Source organism: Pantherophis guttatus, chromosome 1, assembly GCF_059756535.1.
Source record: "Pantherophis guttatus breed Tessera chromosome 1, ASM5975653v1, whole genome shotgun sequence".
Classification (NCBI taxonomy): domain Eukaryota; kingdom Metazoa; phylum Chordata; class Lepidosauria; order Squamata; family Colubridae; genus Pantherophis; species Pantherophis guttatus.
The window spans coordinates 10,035,799-10,046,631 of NC_142063.1; the positions used below are offsets into that span (position 1 = coordinate 10,035,799).

At 43.8% G+C, this 10,833-nt stretch overlaps 1 protein-coding gene across 3 annotated transcripts in view; it reads right to left on the reverse strand.

The window, feature by feature from the left end:
- SHD (Src homology 2 domain containing transforming protein D) overlaps window positions 1–10,833 on the reverse strand; it is a 65,451-nt gene that overhangs the window by 33,440 nt on the left and 21,178 nt on the right. For all 3 annotated transcript variants that reach the window (XM_087893635.1, XM_087893637.1, XM_087893640.1), the window contains exons 3-4: window positions 3,255–3,384; window positions 1,858–2,085 (exon numbers count right to left, since the gene is read on the reverse strand). In XM_087893635.1, coding sequence (XP_087749761.1) covers window positions 1,858–2,085; window positions 3,255–3,384 — 358 coding nt within the window. The remainder of the gene's footprint in view (window positions 1–1,857; window positions 2,086–3,254; window positions 3,385–10,833) is intronic.

Below are 10,833 nucleotides of genomic sequence, written 5' to 3' on the forward strand. Positions count from 1 at the left end.
TTACTTGCCATCCCTTTCTCACAGATCTCCTTCCAATGGGGGTTGGACTAGAAGACCTCCAAGGTCCCTTCCAACTTTGTTATTCTGTTGTTGTTATTATTATTATTTATTTAATTTATTTCATGCTGGCGCCACTCTGCACTTCTCAAAGGACTGGCATGATAGCTTAGTGGACAGTTCCTTCCTATTTGTTTATTTCATCTTTATTTATTCTCCGTTATTGTTGTCGTGTTGGCTACCGAGCTACGCGCTGGACAACAAAAGGGAAAATTTCTTGTAAGATAGAAGAAAATATTTGTAGCTCAGAGTTGAACTGTGGAGTCCTTGATGCTCTCTGAGATTGGTGGTGTTCTTACAGACGTTACATGACCCAACTAGGTAACATCATCAGTGCTAAGAGCAGGGGTGGGATTAAAAAAATTTAGCAACCGGATCTCTGCCCTGTTGCTGGGTGGGTGTGGCCTACTCGGCCTCCTGCACCACGGTGGAGGGGGGGGCATTTTGCCCCTCCCCAGGCTTTTCTTGAGGCTCCGGGAGGGTGAAAACAGCCTCCCCTGAGCTCCGGAGGCCGGAAACGAACCCGTTTCCAGACTTCCGGAACTTCCGGAAGATCCGTTTTTTGTCGTCCCAGAGGCTCCGCGTGGGTCCTGGACTTATCTGGCATCCAAAATGGGCCGCGTAGAGACCCTTGGGAGGGGCAGGGTGGAGTGGACGGGGCCAGACAGTCCTTGCAACTAGCGGTTCAGTGAACCAGATGTAAAATTAGCATTTGGTTTGCCTGAATCGGTCAGAACCGGCTGAATCCCATTCCTGGTTAAGAAGGAGTGGGGATGGCTGGGGAATTCTGGGAATTGAAGTCCACAGGGTCTTAAAGTTACCAAGCTTGAGAAATACTGGTTTAAGTGGAAATGCTGTATGTAAATAAGTTACCAATAGCTTCAGGTTTTTACTCGCTTGATTAAAATGAGAAGAAAAAGCATAAGAAAAAAATTATAGGAATAATTTGCTGATGGTCTCTAAGATCTTCCCAAAAACCTCTCAGCACCATTCTCTCTCTCTCCCTCTCTGTCTCTCTCTCCCTCACTCTGCAATTTTCTTTAAAAAGTTTTCTTCAGTTCATTAGTTTAATTTTACTACTGGTGGTACAATACAAAAGCTACCTTTTCCTTCCCTTCATCTACAAAGATGGTAGGGATACACGCTGTCAAACAGACAAAACATGAGGACTAGAAGATTGCGGGTTTATTTTTAACAGAGGTTTCCTTGAAAGTGGATTTTACGCTCAAGGTCCTTTCTGGGTATTTTTGTCTAGAGTAGGGGTGTTCAACTTTGGCGTCTGCTGCTAAGTTTCTAGTCCTCTTTTCCAGGACAAAGTCGTTTGCATTTAAGCTAGAGTCAGTTTTAACCTCTGGTGTGCTGCTCCCCTACCAAATGCTAGATGTTCTACAACAGGAGTATCCAACTTGGTCATTTTAAGATTTGTGGACTTCAACTCCCAGAATTCCCCAACCCACTCATGCAAATTAGCCATGCTGGCTGGCTGGGGAATTCTGGGAATTGGAGTCCACGAGTCTTAAAGTGATCAAGTTGGACACCCCTGTTCTAGAGCATTTAGCATTTGGGGTGGGTGGGGGGGCAGCAGATCAGAGATTAGACCTGATTCTAGCTTTAATGCAAACCGGTTTCTCTGGAAGAACGCTCTTGAGGGCTAGAAACTTAAGCAGCAGACGCAGCATTCACAAATCAAAAGACCCAGGGGTTATTTGAATCCAACAGGCTAGTTTTAACTGGCTCATCCCCAAATGTCAGCATTTTTTGAGGGGGAATGCACGAATTGTGGTTTCCTTACCAACTTACCAGCGAAAGCGCGCGAAATGTGGTTTTTTTTCCACTCCCAGGGCTGGTCGTATTCGTCGGCCGGCCGCTCATCCTCCTGGGGCAGCCGGCTCTTGGGGGGCTTCTCCGTGGGCCCGGCCTCGGGGTCGGCCTCGGCCTCCTTCTCCTCATAAGGAGTGTCGTAAAGCTGCAGGCCGATCCGGGATTTCTTCACCCGCTGTTCATCCCGTTCGTTTTTGCGCTGGAGGTCTGCGAACCGGGAGAAAAATAAAACTTTAGCTGCTGTTTCATTCAGGAAAGGATCCCATTGTACAGGGGATCGACTCGACTTACGACCGTTCGTTTAGCGGCCGTTCGAATGATCTCACCGTATAGGGACACCTCAATTTGCAACCATTCCTTTAGCGACCGTTTTAGGACCGTTGGTTTAGAGGCCGAAGAATCCCATCATACAGAGAATCCTTGACTGATGACCATTCGCTTAACGACCGTTTGAAGGATCCCATCATACAAAGAGTCCTCGATTTATGACCGTTTGTTTAGTGACTGTTTGGAGGATCCCCTCATACAGGGAGTCCTCAATTTAAAACCGTTCGTTTAGCGATTGATCGAAGGATCCCATCATACAGGGAATCCTCGATTTATGACCATTCGCTTAACAACCATTCGACGGGTCCCATCATACAGAGAGTCCTCAATTTACAACGATCCTTTGTTGTTGTTTAACGATCCTTTGAAGGATCCCCTCATATAGGGAATCCACTATTTATGACTGTTCGTTTAGTGACCACTGAAAAAAGGGACTTAGGAACAGTTTTTCACACTTATGACCGTTGCAGCATCTCCAATTTTGGTCACAGATCAAAATTCGGGCGCTTGGCAACCAGCGTGAATTTCCGACAGTTGCGCTGTGACGGGGTCACGTCACACGCCATCGCCATTGTTGACCTTCTCAGCCGGTTTCTGAAAAGCCAAGTTAAGGGAAGGGGGGGGAGCCTGATTCGTTTAACGACCATGAAATTCTGGTCGTTAAACAAATTCTGGTCGTTAAACGAAATTCTGATTCGTTTAACAACCATGACTGCAGTGATTCACTTAACGGCCTCTGTCAAAAAAAAGTCAGAAAATCGATGACCAACCCGTTTTGCAACCGTCCCGACTTAGAACCGTGATGGGGAGACTCCATTACCGTCATAAATCAAGGAATACCTGTAAAATTGTCTTTTATTTGTTGGGATAAAGGAGAAAGTTACTCTTTCTTTTTCTTTCTTTTTCTTGTCCTTTACTTTTTCATTCCCTGTCTTATTTTCCTTCAGAAATGTCAGAAATGGTGTAGGGTCTCCTGCTTGAGCGGAGGGTTGGACTAGATGACCTATAAGGTCCCTTCCAACTCTGTTAATCTGTTATCATTCACTCACCAGCCACCACCCGCTGGGCATTGTAGGGCTCCATGTAACCGTTGTTTTCCAGACCGGCATCTTCTTCGGCGTCTCCTTTTGGTTCATGGTGAGCGTCGAAGGGATCTGAGTATTCACTCTCTCCGGGGGCCTAAGGGAAAAGAGAAGGGCTTCGTTTCAGCAAATAATCTACATTTAATCATTCATTTAACCAATTCAATAAATAAAATAATAATTAACTTAAGTATTACTAATTGATTTAATTTTACTCATTTAACTTCTCAATACAAGTAGTCCTCCGCTTACGACCACAACAGAACCCAACATTTCTATGGCTAAGCGAGACATTCGTGAAGTGAGTTTGGCCCAGTTTTACGACCTTTCTTGCCACAGTTGTTAAGTGACTCTGGCTTCTGAGACAGAGAGAAAGAGAAATGGAGATAAAGAGACAAAGAGATGAGGAGAGAGAGAGAGAAAGACAGACAGAGAGGTAAAAAGAGAGAGACAGACAAACAGAGAGATGGAGAAAGAGAGAAAGAGAAAGAAAGGGACAGAAAGTCAGAAAGACAGAGAGAGAGAGACAGAGAGAGAGAGAGAGAGACGGAAAGAGAGAAAGAGAGAGAGAGAAACAGAAAGAGAGTGATGGGGAGAGAGAGAGAGACAGACAAACAGACAGACAGACGGGGGAGAGAGAGTGAGAGAAAGACAGAGAGATGGAGAGAGAAAGAGACAGAGAAAGAGAGATGGGAAAAGAGACACACAGAGAGAGAGAGAGAGGGAGAGAGGGAGAGAAAGAGACAGACAGGGGAGAGAGAGAGAGAGAGAGAGAGAGAGAGAGAGACAGAGACCGAGAGAGAGAGAGAGAGAAAAAGACAGATAGAGACAGAGAGATGGAGAGAGAGAGAGATAAAGACAGACAGAGAGACAGAGACGGAGAGAGAGAGAAAGACAGAGACAGAGAGGGAGAGAGGGAGAGACGGAGAGAGAGACAGAGAGAAAGAAAGAAAGACAGAGATAGCGATAGAGAGAAAGACAGACAGACAGAAAGAGAGAAAGACAGAGAGATGGAGAGAGAGACAAAGAGACAGAGAGATGGAGAGAGAGACAGAGAGATGGAGAAAGAAAGAGAGACAGACAGACAGAGAGAGACAGAGGGACCGTCAGAACTTCCAATCAGGGTCCTAAGTAGTCCCAGATAGATCCATTTAACCAAGAGACGGAAGGAAGGCTGAAGGAAACAGGATCACGACCGACCAGTCGTAAGTTGAGAGAACTACTTTAAGAGGCTTCTGCAAGATGTGATTGCCTGTTGCTTCTCTGTCTGAGTCAGACCTGAGCTCAACCCCTTTGAGTCACAGGCTTATTCCAGGAACAGGTCACATCCACGCCTACCCCAAGTGGTGCCATCACCCCACAACCTCACCCTTCCCTCACCCGCCTGCCGCACCGCAACACGTCTAGCGAACACCAAGCCCTGCAGCTCAATGGTCTGATGCGGATTTTTTTTGTCCTCCGAGGCTGCCTCTCTTCAAAGCCTGGGGTGCATCGAGCCACAATATGTGGCGCCTTCGGCATCAGATGTGTTGTTGTTTCTCTGTGTCATATAATATATGTGGGTATAGACATAATTTTGTATTTATTTATTCATTTATCTTGTCATTTTTATGTAGGGTAAAATTGGAGGTGGTGACCCTTTAAGAGCTGTATGCAATGAAATTTCATTTTTAATGTATGCCAATCAGTGTACATTCAAAGTGACAATAAAGTTATTCTATCCTATGCTATGCTATGCAATGCTATTCTATTCTCTTTATACCTATCATCTATATCTATCTATCTATCTATCTATCTATCTATCTATCTATCTATCTATCATCTATCAATCATCTATCTATCATCTATCTATAATCATCTATCTATGTATCTATAATCATCTATCTATCTATCTATCTATCTATCTATCTATCTATCTATCTATCTATATCTATCATCTATCATCTATCAATCATCTATCATCTATCTATAATCATCTATCTATCTATGTATCTATCTATCTATCATCTATCAATCATCTATCTATCATCTATCTATAATCATCTATCTATCTATCTATCTATCTATCATCTATCAATCATCTATCTATCATCTATCTATAATCATCTATCTATCTATGTATCTATCTATCTATCTATCTATCTATCTAAGTATCTATCATCTATCTATCATCTATCTATCTATATCTATCTATCATCTATCTATCTATATCTATAAATCAATCAATCTATCATATACCTATCATCTATCTATCTATCTATCTATCTATCTATCTATCTATCTATCTATCTATCATCTATCTCTACCTATCATCTATCATCTATCATCTATCTCTATCATCTATCTATCATCTAGCTAGCAAGCTATCTTCTATCATCTAGCTATCATCTAGCTAGCTATCATCTAGCTAGCTATCATCTATCTATCATCTATCTATCATCTATTTGTCTATCATCAATCTATCATCTATCTATCTATCATCTATCTATCAATCATCTATCTATCATCTATCTATCTGTCTATTTATCTATCTATATCTATCAATCATCTATCTATCATCTATCATCTATCTATCATCTATCTATCATCTATCTATCTATCTCTATCATCTATCTATCATCTAACTAGCTAGCTATCTCTGTCTATTTATCTATCTATATCTATCATCTATCTATCTTCTATCTAGCTACCTAGCTATCATCTATTTATCATCCACCTACCTACCTATCATCTCTATCCATCATCTCTATTTATTTATCATGTCTTTCTATCTGTATCTATATCTATCTGTCTATCACTCTATTCTATTCTATTCTATTCTATTCTATTCTATTCTATTCTATTCTATTCTATTCTATTCTATTCTATTCTATTCTATTCTATTCTATTCTTTTCTATCCTATCCTATCCTATCCTATCCTATCCTATCCTATCCTATTCTCCTTCTCCTCTTTCCTTTTCTCCTCCTTCTCTTTCTCTTTCTGTTTCTGTTTCTCCTTCTCCTTATTCTATTCTAGATCACAAAAAGCAACTGAGCAATTCCGCCCTGGGATGTGTGTTTGTGTGTGTCTGTGCGTGCTTGCGAAAAGCTTGGTCAGGATGGCATCCCGCTGTTTTGAACCGGAGAACCCCCAGCCAAGAGGGAGGCTGCTGCCCACTCAGGAACCAGCTCTTAAGTGGGTTCATTAAAGCCCCACCAGCAGGGCCGGTTTGGGACCCCCGTCATCTCCGATCCTCCCCCCAATTATCCTTGAGTGCATCGTCAGGCCTCAAAGCCCCCCCCTCAAATGAAGACCACCTTGCCCTGTCCTTCTGTGCCTTCTGCCCCACACCTGTCCGTCAGGTGGCCCACTCCGCCGCCCCTTTGCTGTCCTGTGGACCCTAATGGCTCTGCTCACCCCCGCCTGCTCGATGGTGCATTAGATGCGCTCCAACGGGCCAGAAAAAGCCCGCAAGGCAATCGTAGGCCAATCCTTCTCTTCCCCCCCCCCAACCATTATCCTCTCTTCTCCCCCTCGGTGCGTGCCGATTGAGTGCTGTCGAACGGCACCCGAGGGACGGAGGCGAGGGGGGAGCCCAAAGAAACGTCCTTCTTCCTTCAGTCCCGTTCCCCCCCCCAATTCCCTGCGCATGGGAGATGCTCTCTCTGTCTTTGCAATCTTTGCACACTCTTTTGACTGCACAACGACAGCTGTCCTCTTTTCTTGTTCGCAGGCAACCAGGCTATGTTGGGGGTGAAAAGGTGTAACAGGGAGGAGAGGTGGCGGGGGGTTTGGGAGGAAGACATTGCCTGCCCCACCAGCAAAGGATTTCTGGGGCTGCCGGAAGCTTTGCGTGGTTATGATCTGGAGGAGAATATTTGTAGATCGGGGTTGAGCTGTGGGGTGCTCGGTGCTCTCTGAGCTTGGTGCTTTTCTTTGCAGACCTCTCGTGACCCAACTAGGTAACGTTATCAGTGCTAGAAGAGAATGGGGTTTGTAGAGTGGAGGAGGAAGAGGAGGAGGAGGAGGGGAGGGCAGGACTGTGGGGTCCTTAGTGCGCTCTGAGTGTAATTGTTTTCTTGCAGATGTTTCATGACCCAACTAGCTAACATCATCAATGCTAGAAAGGAGGGAGGGTGGGAGGGAGGAGGAGGAGGAGGAGGAGGAGGAGGAGGAGGAGGAGGAGGAGGAGGAGGAGGAGACTGTGGGGTTCTTGGTGCCCTCTAAGCTTAATTGTTTTCTTGCAGACCTTTTATGACCCAACTAGGTTACATCATCAGTGCTAGAAGGGTGAGGAGGAGGAGGAGGAGGACTGTGGGATCCTTAGTGCTCTCTGAGCGTAACTGTTTTCTTGCAGATGTTTTCATTACCCAACTAGGTAACATCATCAGTGCTAGAAGGGAGTAAGGTTGGTTTTCTGATTATATACAATGGCTTGCGCTTCCAACTCAGACAACCAGCCAAATAATAAACAACAGCCTAATCAAGGAACTACCAATGAGAAAACAACACTCTCAACCAACATTGTTTATATACATTACTTGTATATAAACAAGAGAGTCAATCCAACTTTCTTCTGGCACTGATGAAGTTACCTAGTATGGTAATAAAACGTCTTCAAGGAAACAAGCAAGTTCAGAGACCACCAAGGACTTCAGAGTCCTCCTCAGAGTCCCCCACCACCACACAAACCCCACAATCCCTTCTAGTTGGGTCATGAAACATCTGCAAGCAAAGATCCAAGCTCAGAGAGCACCAAAGACCCCACAATTATGATTTATTTTAGCTACTTCCAGCTTAGATCAACCCCCCTGCTTTTCATCCAGGATCTCAAAAGGTTATTCCTTCAGTTACACGTTTTGAGAGGCACAAAGATGTCATTAAAAAGAGTATTTTTTATTTCGTTCTGCGTTCCATTCCCAAACTTTTATTTTAGCAATAAATAAATAAATAAAATACTAACATTTTATTTTAGGAGTATTTTTTTATATGGTCCTCTGCTTTAAAAACAATTAATTAATAAGTACTCAGCCTTGGTGGCACAGCAGACTAAAGCACTGTTAAGTAACACCAGCTGCCTGCAATTACTGCGAGTTCAAATCTCACCAGGCTCAAGGTCGACTCAGCCTTCCATCCTTTCTAAGGTGGGTAAAATGAGGACCCGGTTTGTGGGGGCAATAAGCTGACTTTGTATAAAATATACAAAAGTATGACGGCTATTGCTTAACGCATTGTAAGCCGCCCTGAGTCTCCGGAGAAGGGCGGCATATAAAAATAAATAAAATAAAATAAAATAAAATAAAATAAAATAAAATAAAATAAAATAAAATAAAATAAAATAAAATAAAATAAAATAAAACAAAACACCGCTTAGGGCCCCCCCCGAAAGCCCTACTAAGCAGGTATATACAAAAGTATGAAGGCTATTGCTTAAAAGCATTGTAAGCTGCCCTGAGTCTCCAGAGAAGGGCGGCATATAAATCGAACCAATAAATAAATAAATAAATAAATAAATAAATAAATAAATAAATAATTGTGTGTGTGTGTGTGTATACAAATACACATGCATGCACACATACACACATGTTTTCCTGAAACAACAATCCTGCGAGGTAGGTTGGGGGCTGGGGAATTCTGGGAGTTGAAGTCTTCAAGTTGTCGAGGTTGAGAGGCCCTGAGGTAAAGAGAAACCGTTCTAGATTTTCCCCCCCCGCCCCCCTTGCTTTGGGTGAGATAATTATTACATTTATTAATTTCGGCAGGTGATTAATTATTTGAATTCACAGTGGCATTTCTTAGCGGTGTGCTGTGATTGCTTTTGACCCCTGACACCTTGGCAAGGTACCTTCCCATTAATAGTTTTTAATCTGGTTTGAGAGTCCGCTGGCGGCATTTTCCACGGAATTAAGAAAGGCAAAAGAAGAAAGCGGGATCTTCGCAATCAGACTAAGCCGCCATTTTGCAACCTCGACTATTCGAAGAGGGGCGGACTTCAACTCCCAGAATTCCCCAGCCAGCCATGCTCTACTCTACAGGGAGTCCTCAACTTACGACCACGATTGAGCCCAAAATTTCTGTTTTGCCCCCATTTTACGACTTTTCCTGCCACGGTTGTTAAGTGAATCCCTCCAGTTATTAAGTTAGTGACACGGTTGTTAAGTGAGTCTGGCTTCCTCATGGACGTTGCTTGTCAGGAGGTCACAAAAGGGAATCATGTGACCCTGCAACTGTCGTAAATATGAATCAGTTGCCAAGCGTCCAAATTTTCCTCACGTGACCATGGGGATATGGTCGTAAGTGTGAAAAACGGTCCTAAGTCACTTTTTTCAGTGCCATTGCAACTTCGAAGGGTCACTAAATGATCAGTTGTAAGTCCTATCTGTACTACAGCTGTTTTTTTAACCCGATGGAAGAGTCTGTGCATATTTTTTGTTCTGGAATTCTGCTCCATAAATCCAGATTATTATCCTGCGGCCTAAATTCCAACCACTAATGGATCCTCAATTTGGATTCCTTTGGTTCCAACGATTCCAACTTTAACCTGATTTTTTAAAAAGGATTTACCTTTTTTGCATGGTCCCTAAAAGACCCAGATGGGTTCAAAGAACAATGCTTTCATTAGAATTGCAATTCAATCCCATTAATTTAATTAATGTATTCATTAACTGAATATATCCTATTTAGACTTAACAATAGGTCTTTTGCACCAGGTTCCATGCGGGCTGAGGATAATGGGAGTTTGGCTCCACAGGAGGAGAGAAACGGCATGAAAGGTCAGCAGCTGGTACAGAGCAAGCCACGATGACAACCCAAGCCGTGAGGACAGAGCAAGCCATGATAGCACAAGCCATGAGGACAGAACAAGCCATGATGACAGCACAAGCCATGAGGACAGAACAAGCCACAATGACAGCCCAAGCCATGAGGACAGAACAAGCCATGATGACTGCACAAGCCATGAGGACAGAACAAGTCACAATGACAGCCCAAGCCATGAGGACAGAACAAGCCATGATGACTGCAAAAGCCATGAGGACAGAACAAACCACGATGGCAGCCCAAGCCATGAGGACAGAACAAGCCACGATTGCAGCCCAAGCCAAGAAGACAGAACAAGCCACAATGACTGCATAAGCCATGAGGACAGAACAAGCCACGATGGCTGAACAAGCCATGAGAACAAAACAAGCCATGAGGATAGATGAAGCCACGATGGCAGCCCAAGTAATGAGGACAGAACAAGCCACGATGGCAGCCCAAGCCATGAGGACAGTACAAGCCATGATGATGTCACATCCCTCATGCAAACATGGCCGACGATCGTTGAGGCAAGAGACCCTAATCCCCGACCTTTGGCACAATGACATCATAGCTGAGTGGGCATGACATCATCTCCCCCCTTCCTTCTCCCTCGGAGACCCGTGGCCAGACCCAGGTTCGAATTCTGCCTACCAAACATTTCTTCCACCATTTAATATCATCCTCATCCTATTGCTGCTGGGTTTTTTTTTTCAGGCTCTGCTTCCCCGACTCCATTATTGGGAATATATTCATCAGACTGTATA